The sequence below is a fragment of the Caretta caretta genome, chromosome 5 (assembly GCF_965140235.1).
Source record: "Caretta caretta isolate rCarCar2 chromosome 5, rCarCar1.hap1, whole genome shotgun sequence".
NCBI lineage: Eukaryota > Metazoa > Chordata > Testudines > Cheloniidae > Caretta > Caretta caretta.
The window spans coordinates 2,358,677-2,384,264 of NC_134210.1; the positions used below are offsets into that span (position 1 = coordinate 2,358,677).

The 25,588-nt window shown below is 41.7% G+C and overlaps 1 protein-coding gene across 11 annotated transcripts in view; it reads right to left on the bottom strand.

Moving 5' to 3' along the window:
• The window catches only part of UNC13B (unc-13 homolog B), a 380,992-nt gene that overhangs the window by 200,417 nt on the left and 154,987 nt on the right, over nucleotides 1–25,588 (bottom strand). For 8 of the 11 annotated variants that reach the window (XM_048850215.2, XM_048850214.2, XM_048850212.2 and 5 more), the window contains one exon: nucleotides 19,941–20,031. In XM_048850215.2, the coding sequence (XP_048706172.2) occupies nucleotides 19,941–20,031 (91 nt within the window). Of the gene's footprint in view, nucleotides 1–896; nucleotides 1,472–19,940; nucleotides 20,032–25,588 lie in introns of those variants that run through there. The other 3 variants (XM_048850207.2, XM_048850205.2, XM_048850206.2) reach the window with 2 other exon arrangements.

The following is a 25,588-nucleotide window of genomic DNA, read 5'->3' on the forward strand; positions in this document are numbered from 1 at the left end:
AGCCTCAGCCAAAAAGGATTTTAGTCCAAGAGTGCTCAAACTGAACAAGATTTATTTCTCAACGTTTCTTCCTTTGTATGTAAAGATAAATAGCATTGCCAGTCCTTTTTAAGTCTGGAAGTTCATCTCAGAAAGGCTTTCTGCATTAGTAAGAGTGAGTCGCCCATAAAAAAGGGGCAGAAATAGAAGGTGAGAAGATATCTGAAATTGTCACACCATCTGCTCTGATTCACAAGCCTGTACAGCATCCCTGATGCTTGCTTCATGCCAGTCATCATCTCCCCTTGCCAGCTCACAAGCTCTTCAACCCATGAAATTAGGCCAATGGCAAACATTTTCAGGTTTTAAAAAGGGAGCCCTTTTCTGTGACTGGCATTCATAGAAGAATCTGAAACCATTAACTGAGTTACTCAAACCAGTTACTTTTCAAGTGATCAAATTAAAATTATTTTCTAATTAAAAAAAAAAAAAAAAAACTTTTCCCTCAACTATTCCCTTAGTAAAGATCTTTGATGCCAAGTTCAAGCAGAAATATAAACCCTCCTAACTCAAAGATATTCAGAATAAACACTGACACAACCTTCAACTATACCAATGCTAAAGACTCCTTCAGTAAATGAGTATAGATAGTAAAAATATAAAGCGTATGAATACACACATTATGGAGTAGGTTCTCCTCTCAATGCACGTGTGTTTAACTCCTGTAAGCTTCTGTTGGTTCTACTGTATCAGCAGGGTAATATCACCAAAATATATTACATAAATAAAGAATATATATAATATATATATAATCAACTTAAAAATACACAGCAATTTTCCTTGGACCCAATAAACTTTAGTACTTGCTGGCAAATTGAAGTTTACATTTAGCAAATTCACCTGTTCCAATCACTTACCTTACTGCTTCAAACAAAAATAAAAGGTTAAATTAAAAGGAAATTCACTGAATTAATAGAAAACTATAAAGCACAACAGCATGTTCTGACAGAAGAAGCAAATCTGGAAGGATTTGTAATCTTGTTACAGGTTAGCCAGACAATGAACTTTCACAATGTAGATTATAAACACATAATTCTTGGTGTCCCGTCACAGGTTGCTGGGAAGGAGATGCTATTGTAAAAGGCATCTCAAATATCCTGTTCTACCTCAACCCTGGGATACGGAATAGTGTAAAGTTGAAGACATTTAAAAAATGCAGACAGCTGCTAAATATCCAAAGTGAAAAACAGAAGGCAACAAATGTAAAGCCACAAATCCACAGAATCCAGTCAGTTTCAAGGAGGATTCCTCAAAAGAAATTTCTTAGTTCAGCAACATAATTCATTTTTCCCTTTTCCAGCCAGCACCAAGTGCAGTCAAACTTCAGCTGTATCTTCAGTTGTGACTCAACAGAAAATATTGTACTTAAAAGAGGCAGAGAGAAAGCTGTGCAGCGATTGCTACTTCTACTCCTCCTCTTCGGCTGCTTCCTGCCTAAAGCCTTACGCATAACACCCTACCCTCCCTCTCTCCCTCACACACCAACACTCCTGGACTTGAAATGATTCTTCATGTTATTATCCATTCAGAAGGAAATGGAAATTGATGGAACCAATCTGACAATAAACCAAATACGCTCTTCTGGAATCATGAGAGCAGACAGCACAGCACGGCAGGCTGACACATACTGGAAAAGCTCTCAGGGTGAGTCTATGGTAGCTCTGTAAAACCCTGTGTGGGGGGAGATATGGGGGCTAGGGATAACTGCAATTACTTAATGGCAAGAAAATTTTTCCCCCAGATTATTTTTTTATTATTAGCAGCAGCATCTACTGTCCACCCACCCTAATTTAGCTGCAAGAGATGTCGTCACCCTTGGAAGGCAGCTCAGTCATAAAAATCATCTTACATCCTACAGCAGAGGACTGTATCAATTCTGTTAAAAGTCTGAGGAATTCAGGACTCAAAAGACATGCATGTTGATCTCCTGCTTCCAAAAATAAAAATCACTTTGTTAAAACACACACATGCACACAATAGAAAGGACATGGGGGTGTAATATATACAACCATGATTTTCTTAATTTATTTTGAAACATCAAGACTTCTCTTCTACTCATTCCCCACTATAGAATAAAAAACCTAACTTTGTGAGAAGTGAAGTACTTAATTTAAAAGGTCTTCCTCAGACACTGACTTTGTTCCCCGCTGGTCTATTCAAAACACTGCTGCTAGCCTTTCCAGCCTACTGTTCTAGCCATTAATCCTATTCTTCCAATTCTTCCACTGGATCTCCCTTCTCCACCACATCCACTGAAAGCTCATGTTTATACTTTTAGGTACTTCACATTAGACCCTCCCTCTCTTGGTTCCAGTTCTCCATTGAGTGAGCAACACTCTTCAGAGCTTGGAGTATGGAGCAGGAGCTGTGTAGGTTTCCCCATGGCAATTCAGTTCTGATGGGGGAACAACTCACTGATGCAGCATCTGTAAAGTTCTTCACACGCTAAATGGTGAAGTTTTCAAAGTGACTTAGGAGCTTTTGAAAATCTCAATCTTAGCCCCTCCTGTCTGCTCATCTTCTGTCTATTTACTTGGTCTTGAACCTTTTTGTATATTCACCCACGCACCTAATTCTTTTAGCTATTCCAGCCTTGAGCATTTACTTTACCAATTCTTCCACAAAAACCTGTGTGCTTTCTTCCATTGTGCTCCTTATTGCATGGAATAACTACCCAGACTAAGCCATAAAGCTCTGCCTTCTTCCAAGCCCAACACTTACACCTTTACCTCATTGCCTACAGCAAAAATGTCAGCTGATCATGGCTGGACAGCAGGGATTCCGGACAACATCTGTTTTAGGAGAGTAAAATGAGATTCTGCAAATTTTGCACATAGCTGCTCTAGGTAGCCACATGTTCCTATCACTGTTACCCATACCCTTTCTCGCCCATTGCCTCTGTTTGTTCTCACCTGCTGCATTTTGTAGGTGGGAAGTTTGAGGCAGGAACCATGATGTTTCCTATGTATTCGTGCAGCACCAGGATAATAAGGCCCTGATCTGATTGATGCCACTGAGTTACACTGTAATAGAACTGATTAATACTAAATGCACCGAATACTGTGCTATGACTTTCAGATGAAGCTCGAAATCCATTTACCCATGCTGAAAACTACCTAGAGGAGTAAATAAAATGAAATACAATCCAAGATTTCTATAGCATTAACCATCTTCAAAGCTCAGCACACAAATCCAGGACAGAATGAAAATGTTTTCCCAGGGGAACAAGGCTACAATAACTAACCTGAAAGTCTCACAATTGAGCATAATTTTCTCATTGACTATTAGAAAATCTGTCCAGCTCCTGGCAAACATTTGTAAGATGGAGCCTTTCAGCATGCATGTCATTTCTTATTTCTTAAGACTCCAGCATAGGAGACCCGGTCCTAGTATTGTATAACTATTTAAATCAACCCAGGTTCAGATCTGATTCAGTCTTCACTGCCTAGTTGGCAGGAGCTGTCAGCACTCAAGAGGCAATATGAGAGAAGCATAATGGGAGACGACAACGTCCTTTGGGTCAGGGTTTGAGAGCTCTGAAGGGAGTGGGATAACTGGAAGGATGGTCTCTGCACCCTGAGCTTTCGAAGATTAGCATATGAAATAGAATTTCAGTGATGTTACATGGTTTAGGACTAACTAATGGACAGTGGGCAGCTGCCACCAGTTAACAGAAGACAAGAGAGTCCTTCAATGACTGCAGGGTGCTGAGGAATGAAATGACAGCAAATGCTGAGACTCTAATGAGAGTTCCAGGGAACAGAGACAGATGTGAACCTCAGAACTGCAGACCGAAATCTTGAAACATGGCTATGAAATAATGGAAAAGAAGTTAACCGAGCAGCAGAAGAAACTATTCCTCCTTGAGAACCTGGGGAATGTCTCTGCCTAAAGCCTGGTTGGGTTTTTCATTTGTTGGAGGGTGGACATTGGCAGAAATAATACTTTCCACATAAGGCAAGACAGCTGCAACTCAGATCAGACTAAACAACCCAGGAGACAGCATGGACTTTACATCCAGGCATTCAGTTATCAGGGTTCATTGCAGTCAGTTATTTACCTTCCTGCAGAAAAATTAAATTTCTACTTACTTTAAATAACTTTTTTTTTTTAATTCACTGCTGGGCTAAAATTAAAACCTGAGCCAGTAGGGAATTATTAAAACTGATAAAACTGAATTGAGAAATCAAGGCCAAATGCTTTGATGTGTATTCAGTTTATATTATTCTATTTTTAAAAAAATTCTTGTTATCTTTCCATGTCATTCCAGCTTCCTGTAGAGTAAAGCACCGAATTACTTATAAAATTGTAAAGTAAGCAATTCCTCACATAATAACGTACTGCAGCGAAGGTTGTAGATGATCCAGCAGTACAAGCATTCAGGTTTATCCTCTTCTCCACAGCCACAAGGAGACCATCTATCAGTGGCATCAGGGCCACAACCTAGTCTGAAGCCTGACCAAAAAGGGCTTGAATTGCTGGAACTTGGTAGTTACCTCCACAATGACTGCATAAGAAAAGGGAGGATGACTACAGAGGTTTGCAGTCATTTGCATGATCACAACCAAGGTGACATGGCTGCAGACTCTGTTTTTGTGAACTGCAGAACTAGAACACATCCTTTCTTCTCGCAATTGATTTTAAATAAATCACCAATGCTTCCCGTTTTCCATTACAACCAACCAATAGCACCACAATAACCTCTTGCTGTAGGCATCTCAGAGATATCATCTTCAAATGAAAGAATAAGCCTCCCTTTCAAGCACTGTACGAAGCATCAATTCCTTTTTTCATCCAGGAAGCAAGGATGGATGCAGCACCAGTGTGTGGGCAAAAAAAGGAATATAAGGTATATATATCATACGTATTGGACATATAGGAAACAGACATGCTGGCCACAATTTGACTTTGAAGCTTTAGTTCAGGGGTTCTCAAACTGGGGGTTGTGACCCCTTATGGGGTCGCAAGGTCATTACACGGGGCATCGTGAGCTGTCAGCCTCCACCCCAAACTCCACTTCACCTCCAGCATTTGCACTACAATCATATGTCCAGTTATCTTAGACCAAGAAAACCCTCCAGCGCACAGAAAACTCTGAAAACCACAGCTCAGCCTCCCTGAGCCACCAGCAGGAACAGCTGGCCATCTCTATTGCTCTTCCCCTGAGGCTCCAGTCGTCCTACCAATGGCCCCAGAACCCTCCCCTCCTAGCTGGCCTGTCACTGTCCAGTCAGCAGACTGACCCTCAGCAGATTCACCACATTGCCCTCTGATGACCTGTTAGCATTCAGCCATTTCATTGCAATACTTTTGCCGGCTGGGGTGCTTGTAGTCCTGTAGCAGTTCTAAAATTGCTGCTTAAATTACAATCAGTTTACTTGGCCTATAGAATCATAGAAATGTCAGAGCTCGAGAGGCCGTCTAGTCCAGCCCCCTGTGCTGAGGCAGGACCAAGTAAATCTAGACCATGCCTGACAGGTGTTTGTCCAATCTGTCCTTAAAGCCCTTCTGTGACAGGGATTCCCCAGCTTCCCTTGGAAGCCTGTTCCAGAGCTTAACTACCCTGAGAATCAAAGTTTTTCCTACTGTCTAACCAAAATCTCCCTTCCTACAGATTAAGCTCATGACTTCCTGCCCTACCTTCAGTGGACATGGAGAACAATTGATCAGTGTCCTCTTTATAACAGCCCTTGACCTATTGAAAGACTTATCAGGTTCCCCACAGTCTCTTCTCAACACTAAAGAGGCCCAGTTTTTCCTACCTTTCCTCATAGGTCAGGTGTTCTCAACCTTTTATCATTTTTGTTACTCTCCTCTAAACTCTCTCCAACCTGTCCACATCTTTCCTAAAGCATGATGCCCAGAACTGGACACAATACTCCACTCATTGGTGCCTAATAGAGCAGGAGAATTACTTCCCATGTCTTACATACAACACTCCTGTTAATATACTCCAGAACGATATTTACCTTTTTCACAACTGCATCACACTGCTGGCCCATGTTCAAATTGAGTATGTTTAGGCACATAGACAGCAAGAGAGCAGTTAATGCAAGGAGAACTCTCCCTCTGCTGCTTCCTCTTTCAAATTACATCTCTCTCTCTCTCTTTTAGTGATATCTAATATGTAGTCTTGATACTTCATGAGATCAACATTTTAGCTACACACCTAATTATAAAATCAACTTCACTGACTGAAGCAAAAGTTTCTGGAGTAAATATACAGAGATGAGTGGGAGGAAGAAATGGAATTATAGTCCCATTTGAAGTAGTGAGTGCAGAGGGGCTCCTAAAAGCTTCGGGTGAATTCAGAAAATGTGCAAGTTTTACATGCTTTAACTAAAAAATTGTGAGTCACAGGAATCACAGAACAAAATTAAGCAAATAAAAGGTCTAGTATATTTCCCTGACCAGGGCCATGTCCTTAGGACCAAGAAATATGGGCATAGTCAGCTCCAGATATCCTTCCTTACCTGCCTCATGTTAGAGAGACCAGGTGGGCCAGGATAGCATCTGTTATTGGACCAACTTCTGTTAGTGAAAGAGACAAGCTTTTGAGCTTACACGGAGCTCGAAAGCTAGTCTCTTTCACCAACAGAAGTTGGTCCAACAACAGACATTATTTCACGCACGCTGTGTCATATATCCTGGGTCCAACATGGCTACAATAAAACTGCATAACTCATTTTAGAAAACCGAACTGTATTTAGCAAACGTTAGCCAACGTGTTCATCAATGTATTTTTAAACACTACTTCACACATTGTGGACACAGTTGTGTTTAACAACATTTTAGCTGGTGGCAATCAACCCACGGGTCCCCCAGTTTTTCTGGTCTCAAAGGCTGATGGTTGTTTCACCTCTCAGGCCATATGTATGCTACAGGAACTACAGCGGCATGGCTAAGGCACCGTAGCTAGGCTGGCATAACCTATAGTGCAGACACAGCTAACAGTGATGGAAGGGGTTTTTGTGCCACTGTAGGACTGTCACCTCCCCAAGCAACAGTAGCTGGGTCAATGGAAGCATTCTTCCCGCGACCTAGCTATGTCTGCACCCTTCACTGTTTCACACCCCTGAGCGCTGTAGCTATGTCAATTTAAATTTTAAGCGTAGATCAGGCCTCAGGGATAGTCTGTGTGAAGTTCCTTAACAGCCTGAGACACAAACAGCCCAATTAAAAATGAAGTTTAAATGGGAGAGAGAAAATCAGATTAAAACAAAAGAAATCGTCTCCATGTAGTACCTAGTCTGACACTCTGCAAAAGCTAGGCGAGATAGGTATGATTTAAGATTAGTCACAGGAGATGCTTATCTCCTATTTCCCTTCTGAGCTTTGCAGCCTGTCCATGAGACAGCATCTGGTTTGGGGTCCTCTTTGGGGTCCCCTTAGTTGTACCATCCAAGTTACTATGACGTGCCCTCCAGTTCTTCCCCTAATATGGCATAACAAGTTTCAAAGCATTCTGCCCAGGCACATGGATCTTACAGCACTTAGAAAAATCAGATCTGAAGGAAACTCTGCTCCAACCTTAATTAGTGTTACTGCTGCTGTTTCCCCCATAACACAGTGATGATCCTTCAAGTCAACAGTTATTACACTGAATCTCTCCTTATCCCTTATAACAATGATCCGTGTCAGAAATACTTAAACTCTACTGCAACAAACAAGCTGACTTTTTAAAGCATAACCACTATATTCATCTAAACTCTGGCCCCCTGACATTAAGGAAGTGTAAAACATTTTCTTGAAAGTGGGCATATATTGTCTTATGTACTACAACCCACGAACTCTATATTAACTGGAGCAAATCCAAGTAATGCTTGGAACATTTTCTTTTGAGACTTTTGTTAATTACCTCACTTTTTCATATTTTAGTTCCAATAGTAATTTAGAAATAAATATTTTGAACTTGTTAAGATTGTAGGCTGGGAAAGTATACAAATATGAGAAAGTAGCTTTGAGTGTAGTGGGAGGCTGTCTTCCTGAATTACAAAAATATTCTGGTTTCAGAGTAACAGCCGTGTTAGTCTGTATTCGCAAAAAGAAAAGGAGGACTTGTGGCACCTTAGAGACTAACCAATTTATTTGAGCATAAGCTTTCATGAGCTACAGCTCACTTCATCAGATGCATACTGCGATGAAGTGAGCTGTAGCTCACGAAAGCTTATGCTCAAATAAATTGAAAAATATTCTGGGTTTAAGTACCCACAAGTCGTCATGGTACCATATAAAGCCTTCATTTTCAGGCATTTTCTCAAAAGCTAGGGTGTCAAGAGAAACTCAGCATGCAACATAAATACTTATTCTGCTCATAGGCAGCAGCAAAAATAGCAGAAATAAGGTGCCAGGTGCTGCCCAGAACATAAAGGAAGATAATGTCCAGGCTTGATTATTAAGTGTAAATTGCGGATAGAGTGAAGAAGCCAGGAAGAGGTAGAAGACAAAAAAAGAGCAGAAATACAGGGTGTAGCATAGTTTTGCAAAGACTTGAAGATTTATGGATAGGAACCTGGGAGGCAGTGACCATGAAATGGTCGAGTTCAGGATCCTAACACAAAGAAGAATGGAGAGTAGCAGAATACAGACCCTGGACATCAGAAAAGCAGACTCTGACTCCCTCAGGGAACTGATGGGCAAGATCCCTCGGGAGAATAACATGAGGGGGAAAGGAGTCCAGGAGAGCTGGCTGTATTATAAAGAATCCTTATTGAGGTTACAGGGACAAACCATCATGATGTGTAGAAAGAATAGTAAATATGGCAGGCGACCAGCTTGGCTTAACAGTGAAATCCTTGCTGCTCTTAAATACAAAAAAGAAGCTTACAAGAAGTGGAAGATTGGACAAATGACCAGGGATGAGTATAAAAATATTGCTCGGGCTTGCAGGAGTGAAATCAGGAAGGCCAAATCACACCTGGAGTTGCAGCTAGCGAGAGATGTTAAGAGTAACAAGAAGAGTTTCTTCAGGTATGTTAGCAAAAAGAAGATAGTCAAGGAAAGTGTGGAGCCCCTTACTGAATGAGGGAGTTAACCTCATGACAGAGGATGTGGAAAAAACTAATGTACTCAATGCTTTTTTTGCCTATGTCTTCACCAACAAGGTCAGCTCCCAGGACTACTGCCCTGGGCAGCACAGCATGGGGAGGAGGTGCCCAGGCCTCTGTGGAGAAAGGAGTGGTTCGGTGCTATTTAGAAAAGCTGGACGAGCACAAGTCCATGGGGCCGGATGCATTGCATCCGAGAGTGCTAAAGGAGTTGGCGGATGTGATTGCACAGCCATTGGCCATTATCTTTGAAAACTCATGGCAATCGGGGGAGGTCCCAGATGACTGGAAAAAGGCTAATGTAGTGCCCATCTTTAAAAAAGTGAAGAAGGAGGATCCTGGAAACTACAGGCCAGTCAGCCTCACCTCAGTCCCTGGAAAAATCATGGAGCAGGTCCTCAAGGAATCAATTCTGAAGCACTTAGAGGAGAGGAAAGTGATCAGGAACAGTCAGCATGGATTCACCAAGGGCAAGTCATGCCTGACTAATCTAATTGCCTTCTATGAAGAGATAACTGGCTCTGTGGATGAAGAGAAAGCGGTGGACATGTTGTTCCTTGACTTTAGCAAAGCTTTTGACATGGTCTCCCACAGTATTCTTGCCAGCAAGTTAAAGAAGTATGGGCTGGATGAATGGACTATAAGGCGGATAGAAAGCTGGCTAGATTGTCGGGCTCAACGGGTAGTGATCAATGGCTCCATGTCTAGTTGGCAGCCGGTATCAAGTGGAGTGCCCCAGGGGTCGGTCCTGGGGCCGGTTTTGTTCAGTATCTTCATAAAGATACTGGATACTGATCTGGAGGATGGTGTGGATTGCACCCTCAGCAAGTTTGCAGATGACACTAAACTGGGAGGAGTGGTAGATACGCTGAAGGGTAGGGATAGGATACAGAGGGACCTAGACAAATTAGAGGATTGGGCCAAAAGAAATCTGATGAGGTTCAACAAGGACAAGTGCAGAGTCTTGCACTTAGGACGAAAGAACCCCATGCACCGCTACAGACTAGGGACCGAATGGCTCAATAGCAGTTCTGCAGAAAAGGACCTAGGGTTACAGTGGACGAGAAGCTGGATATGAGTCAGCAGTGTGCCCTTGTTGCCAAGAAGGCCAATGGCATTTTGGGATGTATAAGTAGGGGCATTGCCAGCAGATCGAGGGACGTGATCGTTCCCCTCTATTCGACATTGGTGAGGCCTCATCTGGAGTACTGTGTCCAGTTTTGGGCTCCATACTACAAGAAGGATGTGGAAAAATTGTAAAGAGTCCAGCGGAGGGCACCAAAAATGATTAGGGGACTGGACCACATGACTTATGAGGAGAGGCTGAGGGAACTGGGGATGTTTAGTCTACGGAAGAGAAGAGTGAGGGGGGATTTGATAGCTGCTTTCAACTACCTGAAAGGGGGTTCCAAAGAGGATGGCTCTAGACTGTTCTCAGTGGTAGCAGATGACAGAACAAGGAGTAATGGTCTCAAGTTGCAGTGCGGGAGATTTAGGTTGGATATTAGGAAAAACTTTTTTACTAGGAGGGTGGTGAAACACTGGAATGCGTTACCTAGGGAGGTGGTGGAATCTCCTTCCCTAGAAATTTTTAAGGTCAGGCTTGACAAAGCCCTGGCTGGGATGATTTAGTCGGGGATCAGTCCTGCTTTGAACAGGGGGTTGGACTAGATGACCTCCTGAGGTCCCTTCCAACCTTGATATTCTAGGATTCTTGTCAGTGAAAGGATTACAGGAAGTATGTGACCTGGCCAGAGCAGCAGACAAAGACCAAGACACAAAGCAGCTTTGGACTCATCCAGATTGGACTATTTTAAGTCATTACATCTGGAACTAGATCCAAACTAAAGCTCTGGAACGGATATACAATCCCCTTCTGTGATGAGACATAACAGCTACAATCATCCAGTACACCACCAGCTAAGTGGCAAAGAGTCCTGTGGCTCCTTATAGACTAATAGACTTATTGGAGCATAAGCTTTCGTGGGTGAATACCCACTTTGTCAGATGCATGTAGTGGAAATTTCCAGAGGCAGTTATAAATATGCAAGCCAGAATCAGGCCAGGGATAACGAGGTTAGTTCAATCAGGGAGAATTAGAGACTCTTCTAGCAGTTGAGGTGTGAACACCAAGAGAGGAGAAATGGTTTTTGTCGTTGGCGAGCCATTCACAGTCTTTGTTTAATCCTGAGCGGATGGTGTCAAATTTGCAAATGAACTGAAGCTCAGCAGTTTCTCTTTGACGTCTGGTCCTGAAGTTTTTTTTGCTGCAGGATGGCTACCTTTAAATCTGCTATTGTGTGTCCAGGGAGGTTGGACACACAATAGCAGATTTAAAAGTGACACAGTAGCAGATTTAAAAGGTTTAAATCCAATAAAATGATTAGGGGTCTTGAACACATGACTTATGAGGAGAGGCTGAGGGAACTGGGATTGTTTAGTCTGCAGAAGAGAAGAATGAGGGGGGATTTGATAGCTGCTTTCAACTACCTGAAAGGGAGTTCCAGAGAGGATGGTTCTAGACTATTCTCAGTGGTAGAAGAGGACAGGACAAGGAGTAATGGTCTCAAGTTGCAGTGGGGGAGGTTTAGGTTGGATATTAGGAAAAACTTTTTCACTAGGAGGGTGGTGAAACACTGGAATGCGTTACCTAGGGAAGTGGTGGAATCTCCTTCCTTAGATATTTTTAAGGTCAGGCTTGACAAAGCCCTGGCTGGGATGATTTAGTTGGGGATTGGACTAGATGACCTCCTGAGGTCCCTTCCAACCCTGATATTCTATGATTCTAAGAACTAGGGGTCACCGAATGAAATTAATAGGCAGCAGGTTTAAAACTAACAAAATAAATATTTCTTCACTCAACACAGTCAACCTGTGGAACTCCTTGTCAAATGACGTTGCAAAGATCAAGACTATAACAGGGTTCAAAAAGGAACTAGAAACATTAATGGAGGATAGGTCCCTGCCCTGCTAGGTGTCACTAGCCTCTGTTTGCCAGAAGCTGGGAATGGGCAACATGGGATGAATCACTTGATGATTCCCTCTGAAGCATTAGCCACTGTCGGAAGACAGTATATTGGGCTAGGTGGACCTTTGGTGTGGCCATCATGGCCTGACTGCCGGTTTACTCCAATGCCCTTCTCCCTAACTCCCAGTTTCTTCACCTCAAGCTCACTCTACACCTCTCCCTTATACCTTCCTCTTCTCACCTGTTCTGTCCTCCTCCCCCTCTTCCCCTCACCTGGTCCTTCTGTTCAGGTAATTTCCTCTGAACTAAACCCAACACCCCAGAAACAACAAAACTAACATGACATGTGCTACCATCACATTGATAGCTCAGCTTGTATGTTTTATCCCTTTCTCCTATACCTTTGTCTTGTCTATTTAAACTGTAAGCTCTTCAGGACAGGGAATATACTACTTCTCTGTTTGTAAAGTGCCTAGCACAATGTGGCCTGACCTTGGCTGGTCCTTAGGCACTAAGACTGTAGTAAACATGATTAATAATAGCCTGTTCTCCAGGTGCAAGTTTTTGCAGTAAGTAACATGCACAGAAACCAGAAAAATACTTCTCTTGACTATTTAAATCCATTTACACAGTACTTGAAGGCTCCAGTTAGCTCCTGATTAAATGACAATCTTATGCAGTTACACAGGTTTCCACAGAAATATGCATGGCATCTCCCCCTACACATAATAAAATATGCTGTGTGACAAAATCCATATATACATATGGAAAACAGGAAAAATGGAGACAAACAGCACTAAGTGATAAAAAGACAGCATATGCCAGAACAGTTTCCTGCCTTTGCTACGGCTTGTTTTTAAAACTGTAAGAATGACATTAAGGGTCCATTAGTGCAATATTAATAGTTAATGCTCCTTCTGTGATCTCTCAAGTGCCACTTGTTAGACTTTTGGGGGGGGGGGTTGTTTTTAAAGCCCGGTACTTTGAAAGTCAGGACCCACTGCTATCAGTGTAGTGCAGCTTTTCTTGTACAGATTGTTTCATCTATTTACAAAACTGGGAAACAGAACCCCCGACTCCTACACTAAGTCTTTAAAAAAAAGTGTTAAGTCTGGCTTTCCTGAAAGCCTACACTATTTTTAAAAGCTGGTTACGTGAGGATTTCTAATCACAACCCGTGTCTCCCACTCCACCCCAGTTCTGATGTAGAGTAACTAATCTATTCCACTACTGGATGGGTCTTTCAGCATTTCTAAAGAAGAACACCATGTGCACTATGTACAGGTGCTACACATAAATGCTCAACACACTGTGGACTACCTAAAAGTACAGTCACTCCTCTGTTCTACTTCTCATTTAATTGTGGGTCTCTACCTATGGATTGTGCCACTATTTTCTTCTGCCCTTCTTTTTTTTGGGGGGGGGGGGGCGGGGGGGGAAGAGAATAATGGGAGAGAGGTGATTCTTAGACCTGAAGTTGGCAATGGTTGCTTCGTCCAATATTATAGGGATTTTCCACAGCCTGGGGGCTGCTGTAAAGAGGGCTTATTCCCATTATTAGATGTAGGCTCCATTAATCTTAAGGTAACATACAACTGCTCTAGTGGGCCCTAGAAAGAGGCAGGTCCTTGATATCTCCCCAATAAAGGCTTTCTATACCACTGCTGGAACCCTGAAGTGAATTAAGTACAGTCATAACTGCGCAGCCAATGCAGGTTGAAGAGCAGCAGCAGAATATGCTCGCTGCAGCTCATCCTTTCAAGGAGTTGCATTTGTGCACCTGCTGCAGTTTCTTCATGAATTTATCCAGACCAAGGCAAATAGTTATATATGCCCCTTCTGGAGGTGGACAACGCATGAACTACTGTGACCAGGTTGCTCGGGAGGAGTGGAGGACTCTTGCTGCAAGTCAGATTTGGAAGAAGGCACTTTTGGAGACAGTGTATAACTGGGAATCCAGAGACAGTAATGAGACATAAGGTGTCTAGTTCATATCATAAAGCCATCTATTTGACACAAATTGTCACTCTGTTCAGCAGCGAAAGACTGAAACAGCAGGGAGTAGTGCAGATCAGGAGTGAGATGGATTGGCAGAGCTGTATGGGGATGTCACTACAATCTTATGTGCTCTGGGGTAGAAACCTAATTCTCAACTTGAATTGGTTTCTTCTACTTTACTATCTAATGCACTGCAGTGTAGTAACAGACCTGCCCAGAGATCATGGAACATATTGTACTTGTGATCTAACATGGGGATTCACAACCTGGAGGCTGGGTCATAATCACCCTACATTTCTTTATAGCTAGACAAGAGGGGCATTTCTGAAGCCTGTGTTATAATATGGGGTCACAATATGGGAAAGATTGAGAACCACTCATCTCAGCTATGCATAAATGTATTTTTAAGAATGTAAAAGATACAAGAATTCTAATGAAGCAACCAATGTAAGAACATTTAATGGCATGATAATTTGGCTCAACCAATGTAAAGCATCCCATACATATGTGAAATTGGGGTGGGGGCGGCACTGTGATCCTGAAAAATTCCACAAACTTGAGAAAGGAAACTCAGAAGGATTTCCCACCATTTCATACAAGATTATCTGGGTCCTGCAGTTTTACAGGAAGCTAGAAACCAAAAGGTGGAACAACTTAATGGGAAAGTCATCTACCCAATATGTGAGTTCTCACACTTTTCAAAAAAATAGTTATCTGCAGGATTTTCAGCAAAAAAAGCAAATATTTCCTACAAGATTTCATCAATACTTTATACTAGTTCAGCTCTAATGAGTAATTGCTAATTTAGGGTCAAATTTAGCTCTCATCACACCTGTGCAACCCAGATGATATCATGGTATGGGACAAAAGTGTCCAGCTCTATAATTTCAGGGTTGGTATTTTCTTTAGTAGGCAGTGAAAAGAAATCAAAATGGACTGTTAGTGTCCTACAATGTTTAGAGAAGCATACAGGAAATCATGTTAGCAATTAAGGTTTCTAGTTGTACTGGTCCTTGGGAAAAGCTTTCTAGCCAAAAAGCTACTTCCCAAGAGACTTACATAAGAACGGCCATACTGGGCCAGACCATAGATCCATCTAGCTCAGTATCCTGTCTTCTGGCAGTGAAATTTTCTCTTACTTTTCAATTTCTCTTTTCCAAAAAGGGCATGACTGCTGACTTTTCCTATCAGAGATTAGTCCATCCAAAGCTATTCCAACTCATAACGTATTAATGAATATGTAGAACTATTACCACTGTATACACATGGAAAATTATCCCTTTACTAGAGCTGTAATTCCATGAATGTTCTATGTAAATCAGGTTAAAAATTGGTGGTAAGTCTCTAAGAGAATCTTAATAAGGATGAGCAAACTTAATACAAATGGTATTCCCATATAAGAAGTGAGAGAGTAGATATTTGAATCGGTGGATATGCCACCCTTTGAGGTGCTGACAGGGGAGATGAAATTTATCTCTCCTTCAAGTAGAGTAAATCTGCTGATTCTCTCCTCATTGTAGAATGACTAGCAGTGAGAAGGAAATAATTAATCAATGCAGATTACTTAAGTACCATAGTAGAGCAACCTTTTGCTAAAGGCTGTGTCAGCAGACACAGTGATGAAACCACGTGGGGCTCTGTGAAGGCATATGGTGGGCTAAGTTTCTGCTTGGCGATTTCTTCTGCTATTGCACAAGACTGGTCTGCCCATTAGCTAGCTAGAGAACAATCTGGCAGAGTGTGGTTATAGTCTACATACATACTTATGTACCCTCCACTGCTTTAGTATCTGAGGACCTCCCAAGTATTTACTGATTTATCCTCACAACACTCCTATGAAGTATGGGATAGTATTCCCATTTGACATATGAGGATCTGAAGTACACAGAAATGAAATGTAACTTAAGTGTAATTGTAAATGCAAGTGCCTGAGGTCATGCAGGTAGTCTGTAATAAGGTCAGAAACAATCCCTATCCTAACTGTTCTCTCCATTGTACCAATGGGATCTTTGAGGAAAGCAGGAAGTTAAAGCAGAGAAACTCTCTACAGATTTTTTCCCAGCATTGCATAATTTGATCTGTGATATTTCTCAGAAATGGAGGAAACCCTGCCAGATACAATATCTGGCAAACACAAGTCTTGCAGATGGAGATGAAATTCTCCATGTGACAACAAATCTATGGCAACCCTTAGGAAAAGTATATTTTCAGAACTGAAATATACAGAGCTTAAACTCACGTCTCTGTTACCATGTGGGATGCTTTGGGAAATGCACAGCTTAATCATCTTTGGGGTACTGGCCAAAGACATTTGCAAAGATTTTTTTTAAATGATCAAGCAGGAGTAAAATAGTAAAAATATACCAAATTCCACTGAAACGATTAGAAGTCAGTACACTATGAATAGTCAGGAGCTTGGGAATTGGATATGGAGAGTTTCACCTCTGGGTCACCAATTCAAATACAACCCAGATTGCTAATAATGGCAAGTAGTCGTCATTCAAAGCGCTGTTTGTTGACCTGTGGGTCTAAGTCCAGTTTCAAGTGGACAAGTGCTCAACTCACAACATGTACCATCACAACTGGCACTAATTAGTACCCTGCCTATCATTCTTCACCAACGATGGGAAGTGCCAAAGAGACTGAACTTCCTACACAATCCCAGAAGGTGTCCTTCTGTTCCAGTACAGGAGAACAGTACAGGACAGAGTGGGTCTTCTTTACTAGTATGCACTAAAAATGTGGCAACAGCATAGGAATGCAACTTCTGCCAAAAACTAAAACACAGCCCACAGCAGGTAGCAGAGAGGCAGCAGGTATTTGATCATTAATTTGCATCGCACCCCTGAGGAAATTCTGGCAACAAAATCTTTGGCTGAAATGCAGGACTATATTGGGAAACTAAGAAACATTTAGAGAATGCCTTCTGCTTAATTAACACATTAAATAGAATCTATAATTTATGAAACAAATTTAATAAAAGACTTCAACGGGTGTTTAGGGATATTCTTTATTTGAGGCAAGGTTTTCAAGATTTTTGAAAATGAGTACCTTAAGCTGAGCTCCCTAGTCCTCATTTAGGTGCCTAGAAAAGTGGTTCAATTTTCAGAACTGCTGAATATCCAGCAAGAGAGACTGAACAAGACTGAACAAGTTGATCCTTATTAGATCAACAAGAAGGAAGAGGAGAACAGCCACTTAATCTGGGGGGAAGGTTTCTGCGATAGAAGCAATTATCAAGACAGACCATGCAGTTACATGACTATTAAAGAGAACAGAATTGTGTATATTTAATTGCTAAAGATGAAGATTTCAAATCAAAAGTTTGGAGAGAACTGCGTCTATGAGAAAAAAATTCAAGGGAAAACATGGCCTAAATGCCTAAAGTTGAGAACAAAAGTGAATGAATCAATGTATTTAACTTTTTACCTAAAGTACAGGAAGAAATTTCACACCACCTTCCCTATATCAAAGCAGTAATTGACTTTAAAAAAAAAAATGGACAAATGGCTTCTGGATAGCAATGTTTACAGTGCTTTCAGTACTCAGGAGTATGTCTAGAGGGTCTTTAAATGTTTTTCTTTATTAAAAAGAAATAGAAATACTATTCTATACCTTTCTTAAATTTGCAGACTAACATAAGGGAAAAATCAGATTCAAATTTGCCTTAACTCAAAAGTTTCTTGGGCTCATCTACATTTGACAATTACTTTGGATTAAAGCAGGGAGTGAATTTAAAGCACAACAGTTTTCCAGAAGAGCTCCCTGTGCAGACACTCTTATTCCAGAATAAGAGTGCCTACATGGAAAAAGTAACCACAATAGCTGTTCTTATTAATTTCCCTGTACAGACAAGCCTGTTGTGTGAGAGTACGAGGATTCAGTCAGAGCCCTTGCTGGGCTAGAAACCATAGTTTTATTCTGGAATGATTAAAGTTAATTCTTTTTAGATGACTGCGGTAATCCAGGGACAAACCAGCTAAGAAATGGGGAAGTCACATTTTGACTCATCTGTAACTCTCCAGTCAAAGGAGTTCAACAAACCAACACACACAGAGGCAAACTCAATATACACTGGAAGAAGACATTTTAGTAATTTGCATATTCACAACTTACTGTACCTCTTTGTATCTATCAAATCTTACATTAAACTCTTATTATCTCACTGACTCATGATGCTGTAGGATGTATGTGTAACTCTCACACAAGGGCTAATATCTTCCTAGGTGGGAGGCGGGATTGATAACCACATATGGCCCTTTCTATCTCTGAGTTAATGGTTCAAATTCCTACCCAGATGATTAGCAAACAAAAGTTACTACAACCAGTTTCAGTATCTGTAAGAGGAATTTGCCAGCTCAGGTCAATGGGTAATGGACATGTGCTACTTTACAAAAAACAGAATTGTAATAATCAGCCATTGGCTTGTTTACCAATCACATGAGCTGAAAGTCAAAGCTCTGAATTGATATGGATACAGAATTTGCCTCTCACATCTGTAAGTGGTCCTTCCACGTCAGGACAGAGATCCACTGGCACACAGTGATGTAAGGTAATCTCTATGGTACTTGGTATAGGCGCTACAATCCATTTCATTTTCTTCAGCAGGGATAATTTTGTCATATTCTCCATACTCTGTGGCAAAACTAAATTGTTTTATTTTGTATCCAGGAAATATATACCACCTGACATCAGTTAAACAAAAGCTTCCTTTCTTCTCAACACCAGTGCCCAACAAGCCCTGCCAGTTTTATCCCTAAGTTTGATACATATTCTTAAAAACCCAGTTTGCCCAATCCAAAATATGAACTCACTTCATTGACCTTAAAATAGTAAAAGCACCATCATTTGATGCATCATAGATCTCAAGAATTAGGTGGAAAAGGGATCTGGATTATGAATAAGGTGAGCCAAAAATGGAACTGTGAAGAACAAGACAAACAGCTCTTTTGTCTCCCAAGACACATACTTTAAACAGTTCCAAAAGAAACGAAGGAAACAGGTACAAATTCTACTAGTGGTACTCAACTGTATCCCATGCAGGACGTTATCAAAGTCTTCAAGCAGATATAATTGTAACACCCATACCATTACAAAGCAGACAGAGGAAAAGACCACATATAAAAGGAAGACATGAAGTGTGTGCTTCTGCTAGCAGGCAACAGCTTACCATCTGTAGAAACTGAATACACCATATATTCTCCGTGACTGGACACAGGATAAAAGTGTGTAAAACTCATACCGAAAACTCTTTTTATGCTTTTCAAATCAGAATATTCCAAATGCAGAAGAAAACCTCCCAATCTGTTCCTTTTAAACTTCTAAACAACAACGTTAACAAAACAGTTACTTTTTCAGAGATGTCAGGATATACACCCGTTAATATCAATTAAAGATTTACAAAGTGTTTGATGTAAAGCTTCTCAAGAAACAATTGTGCACTGTAAGAGAAACAATCGTACTGAGCTAACAAGAGATTCTGATAATAGTTTGAAAAACACATACACTCTGAATTTTGAACTGGTCAAAATAAATAATCAATAATTCAGTCCCAAATTATCTAGCAGCCATGTCTGTTGGTTTCAAATACATTTTATACAAATTAGAAAGCACTTCCACAGATCCTGCATCTTTTTTCTGTGTTAAAATCCCTTCGGAAGTGCCCAGCTACTGACCTATCAGTCCTACTACAGCATTTGTTTCTAAGTGGCTCTAACACGCCAGGTCTCAGTACAATACACAGATTCCAGCTTTATATGATGTGTTTACTGAAATTTTGCTAGTATAAACTAAAACTATGAGGTGTCCCACAAAGAGTCTCCAGCCACAATCTAAAAAATTAGCAAGCACAGAAAAGGAGGAAAAAGTGAAGTAACATGTAACCTTACCTCCTGAAGCCGTAGTCGTATTTTGTTAATAGCTCGGAGCCAGCAAGCTCTTGCGGGAGAAAACAGTGGGGGTTCATTTTCATCAAGGTAACTTAAAACAAAGACATGAGAACAATTTTAGAAATAGAAAAACCACAAAGTGAAATACACTCATTCAAAATGTGGCAATATTGTTAAGGAACTGGAAAGCAAATGCAAATACAGATGAAGAGGCACATGAATATCCAGCACATTAGAAAGCCACATACAATCCCAAAGATACTCCTGTAAAGGAGATGCCAATCTAGGGCAGTTAGGGATAAGAGGCATTGGACTGAAATAGCAACTATGGGAAGGAGAAATTCCTAGCTTTCTAACAGTATATAACAACTATTCTGAGACTTGATGACTTTTATAAGATGAAAAGGAGTACTTGTGGCACCTTAGAGACTAACCAATTTATTTGAGCATGAGCTTTCGTGAGCTACAGCTCACTTCATCGGATGCATACCGTGGAAACTGCAGCAGACTTTATATACACACAGAGAATATGAAACAATACCTCCTCCCACCCCACTGTCCTGCTGGTAATAGCTTATCTAAAGTGATCATCAGGTTGGGCCATTTCCAGGACAAATCCAGGTTTTCTCACCCTCCACCCCGCACACAAATTCACTCTCCTGCTGGTAATAGCCCATCCAAAGTGACAACTCTTTACACAATGTGCATGATAATCAAGTTGGGCCATTTCCTGCACAAATCCAGGTTCTCTCACCCCCTCACCCCCCTCCCAAAAACCACACACACAAACTCACTATCCTGCTGGTAATAGCTCATCCAAAGTGACCACTCTCCCTACAATGTGCATGATAATCAAGGTGGGCCATTTCCAGCACAAATCCAGGTTTTCTCACACACACCCCCCACCCCCATACACACACAAACTCACTCTCCTGCTGGTAATACCTCATCTAAACTGACCACTCTCCAAGTTTAAATCCAAGTTAAACCAGAACATCGGGGGGGGGGGGGGTAGGAAAAAACAAGGGGAAATAGGCTACCTTGCATAATGACTTAGCCACTCCCAGTCTCTATTTAAGCCTAAATTAATAGTATCCAATTTGCAAATGAATTCCAATTCAGCAGTTTCTCGCTGGAGTCTGGATTTGAAGTTTTTTTGTTTTAAGGTAGCGACCTTCATGTCTGTGATTGCGTGACCAGAGAGATTGAAGTGTTCTCCGACTGGTTTATGAATGTTATAATTCTTGACATCTGATTTGTGTATCCATTTATTCTTTTACGTAGAGACTGTCCAGTTTGACCAATGTACATGGCAGAGGGGCATTGCTGGCACATGATGGCATAGATCACATTGGTGGATGTGCAGGTGAACGAGCCTCTGATAGTGTGGCTGATGTTATTAGGCCCTGTGATGGTGTCCCCTGAATAGATATGTGGGCACAATTGGCAACGGGCTTTGTTGCAAGGATAAGTTCCTGGGTTAGTGGTTCTGTTGTGTGGTATGTGGTTGTTGGTGAGTATTTGCTTCAGGTTGCGGGGCAGTCTGTAGGCAAGGACTGGCCTGTCTCCCAAGATTTGTGAGAGTGCTGGGTCATCCTTTAGGATAGGTTGTAGATCCTTAATAATGCGTTGGAGGGGTTTTAGTTGGGGGCTGAAGGTGATGGCTAGTGGCGTTCTGTTATTTTCTTTGTTAGGCCTGTCCTGTAGTAGGTAACTTCTGGGAACTCTTCTGGCTCTATCAATCTGTTTCTTTACTTCTGCAGGTGGGTATTGTAGTTGTAAGAAAGCTTGACAGAGATCTTGTAGGTGTTTGTCTCTGTCTGAGGGGTTGGAGCAAATGCGGTTGTATCACAGAGCTTGGCTGTAGACGATGGATCGTGTGGTGTGGTCACGGTGAAAGCTGGAGGCATGCAGGTAGGAATAGCGGAAGCACTCTATGTAGAAGTCCAGTCTGCTGTTTCGACCTTCAGGAGGATTACCAGCAGGACAGTGACAGTGGGGTGGGAGGAGGTATTGTTTCATATTCTCTGTGTGTATATAAAGTCTGCTGCAGTTTCCACGGTATGCATCCGATGAAGTGAGCTGTAGCTCACGAAAGCTCATGCTCAAATAAATTGGTTAGTCTCTAAGGTGCCACAAGTCCTCCTTTTCTTTTTGCGAATACAGACTAACACGGCTGTTACTCTGAAACCTTTATAAGATGAGAAACTCGTTCCTGGTCTTTTCGGGGGAGAAATTCCACATGTGAGGGAAAAAAATATTTTTGTAGCTTTAAAAGAATAACAGCCTCAAGTTGCTTAGAGATTTGCAATGTTAAAAGCAGTCCCAGCAGAAAGGGAGTACCACCCCGACTGGTGGGGCGTGTGCACATCTGTCCTTCAAACACTCCAGCTGATAATACTTCTATACCACAACAACCCACCATGTACTTGTCTACGCACTCTCCCTTACCTCACATAGCACTAGTCCATCCTTTGTACATTTCCCATTTACATGGTGAGCATTAAGGGGAAGGCACCTGGTCTTTACCTGTCTGTACAGTGCCAGACACACATGACAACTGACAACAATGTAAACAGCAAATCATTTTTCTGGCGCAAGAATTTTGCTGATTTGTAACAGGAAAGCAGGATCAAGTCTGAAGGAGGTGAGTGAAGTTAGCCATAAGAGTTTTAGAAAAGTTTAGCGCTCTCTTTTTCACCAGTCTTTTTGTTGGTAGTGGTGATGTCTTTTTCCGTCTCTGATGTCTCTGACAAAAGAACTTGTCTACACAAAAATTGCACCTATTTACCTATACTAGTATAAAGGTGCTTATATCTGTACAGTTCATTCTTATTTATAGATTCACAGGTTCCACCTAGTTTGATCTCCTATATAAAACACAGGCTAGAGAACTTCCCCAAAATAATACCTAGAGCAGAGCTTTTAGAAAAACATTCCATTTTGATTTTAAAATTCCCAGTGATGGTAGATCCACCACAATCCTTGGTAAGTTGTTCCAATCGTTAATTAGTCTCACCGTTAAAAATTTACATCTTATTTCCAGAATGAATTTGTCTAGCTTCAACTTCCAGCATCAACATCACGTTATACCTTTCTCTGCTACACTGCAGAACCCATTATTCAGTATTTGTTCCCCACATAGGTATCATAGAATCATAGAATATCAGGGTTGGAAGGGACCCCAGAAGGTCATCTAGTCCAACCCCCTGCTCGAAGCAGGACCAATTCCCAGTTAAATCATCCCAGCCAGGGCTTTGTCAAGCTTGACCTTAAAAACCTCTAAGGAAGGAGATTCTACCACCTCCCTAGGTAACGCATTCCAGTGTTTCACCACCCTCTTAGTGAAAAAGTTTTTCCTAATATCCAATCTAAACCTCCCCCACTGCAACTTGAGACCATTACTCCTCGTTCTGTCATCTGCTACCATTGAGAACAGTCTAGAGCCATCCTCTTTGGAACCCCCTTTCAGGTAGTTGAAAGCAGCTATCAAATCCCCCCTCATTCTTCTCTTCTGCAGGCTAAACAATCCCAGCTCCCTCAGCCTCTCCTCATAACTCATGTGTTCTAGACCCCTAATCATTTTTGTTGCCCTTCACTGGACCCTCTCCAATTTATCCACATCCTTCTTGTAGTGTGGGGCCCAAAACTGGACACAGTACTCCAGATGAGGCCTCACCAATGTCGAATAGAGGGGAACGATCACGTCCCTCGATCTGCTGGCAATGCCCCTACTTATACATCCCAAAATGCCATTGGCCTTCTTGGCAACAAGGGCACACTGCTGACTCATATCCAGCTTCTCGTCCACTGTCACCCGTAGGTCCTTTTCCGCAGAACTGCTGCCTAGCCATTCGGTCCCTAGTCTGTAGCGGTGCATTGGATTCTTCCATCCTAAGTGCAGGACCCTGCACTTATCCTTATTGAACCTCATCAGATTTCTTTTGGCCCAATCCTCTAATTTGTCTAGGTCCTTCTGTATCCTATCCCTCCCCTCCAGCGTATCTACCACTCCTCCCAGTTTAGTATCATCCGCAAATTTGCTGAGAGTGCAATCCACACCATCCTCCAGATCATTTATGAAGATATTGAACAAAACCGGCCCCAGGACCGACCCTTGGGGTACTCCACTTGATACCGGCTGCCAACTAGACATGGAGCCATTGATCACTACCCGTTGAGCCTGACAATCTACCCAGCTTTCTACCCACCTTATAGTGCATTCATCCAGCCCATACTTCCTTAACTTGCTGACAAGAATATTGTGGGAGACCGTGTCAAAAGCTTTGTTAAAGTCAAGAAACAATACATCCACTGCATTCCCTTCATCCACAGAACCAGTAATCTCATCATAAAAGGCGATTAGATTAGTCAGGCATGACCTTCCCTTGGTGAATCCATGCTGGCTGTTCCTGATCACTTTCCTCTCATGCAAGTGCTTCAGGATTGATTCTTTGAGGACCTGCTCCATGATACTTGTACTTGTAGACTGTAATCAAGTCACCCCTTAACCTTCTCTACATTCAAGGGAGTAATTACACCGGAATAAAGCATCTTTATACCAGCATAACTGCATCCCCTCTAGGGTCTTGGACCAATTTAACTATTTTGGTAGGAAGTCACCCACCTAAGCAAAATAGTTAAGTTGGTACAAAACCTGTGTGTAGACCAGTCCTAAGCCTAGGATTATTTCTGCTTCAGCTGAAGTGAGATAAAGAATGAAGGGCTGTCTTCACCACTGGCAAAAAGGTTGAAACATTACTATACAGGACCAATAGCAGAGGAATTATAGCAGTGAATCAGAGTAGAGAAATTTTCTTACTCATATGATGAATAGTGAGAAATAACCTACAATAATAATGCAAATCATTGTATTCTGACAGGCTAATAATGGCAGTCAGATAGAGTACAGGGCAATTGCAATTGTACAGTTACTGAAAACTAACACTGATTATGCAAATGATGTTCCAAGCGTAGGAATTTTTATAGATAAACTCTACATTTCTTCCCTCTGAGTGGTCAAGACTATCTATCAATAATGATCAATTTATAATGGCATAAATGATCAAATCAGCCGCTCTTCAGCTTTCCAATAGGACAAGACACTTGTTCACAGCTGTGCTGGACTGCAAATTGTCGTCAGCAGTGTTAAGGCGGTTTAGCTTCCCAAATGCATGGAATATCTAACAGTCAGATGTGATGAACAACTGGTAAAACACCCTGAGGTCACTGTTAAGGTTCTGCATCAGAGTGCACATTTGATTAAGCTGATATATTGCTTTTTGATAGCTGTTGGAGACCGGAGTGAAAGGTTTAGGGAGCATGATATCGGTAGTGTTGAATGAAATATGAAGGTGGGAAAAAATGCCTGAACTTCTTATTTCCATTCCTTTCAGGTTTGGACGGATGACATGTGTCCTGCCACAAGGTTCACTGCCACTAAACAGGTTTGGTTTGCTAGTATGGGCATAAGCACACAGCTTTTCCAGTCAGTAGCAATCCAGCTGCTCCAGGCCTGCCTCTCATACCCCTCATCAAGAATGGAGGAAAAAAAATATTGCAGATGAGTTGCTAGGTCACTGAAGGAGGGTGCCTGCAGCACAGCTATCCAGTAAGTACAGTTTAAATTTCCCAAACATCTATCACTG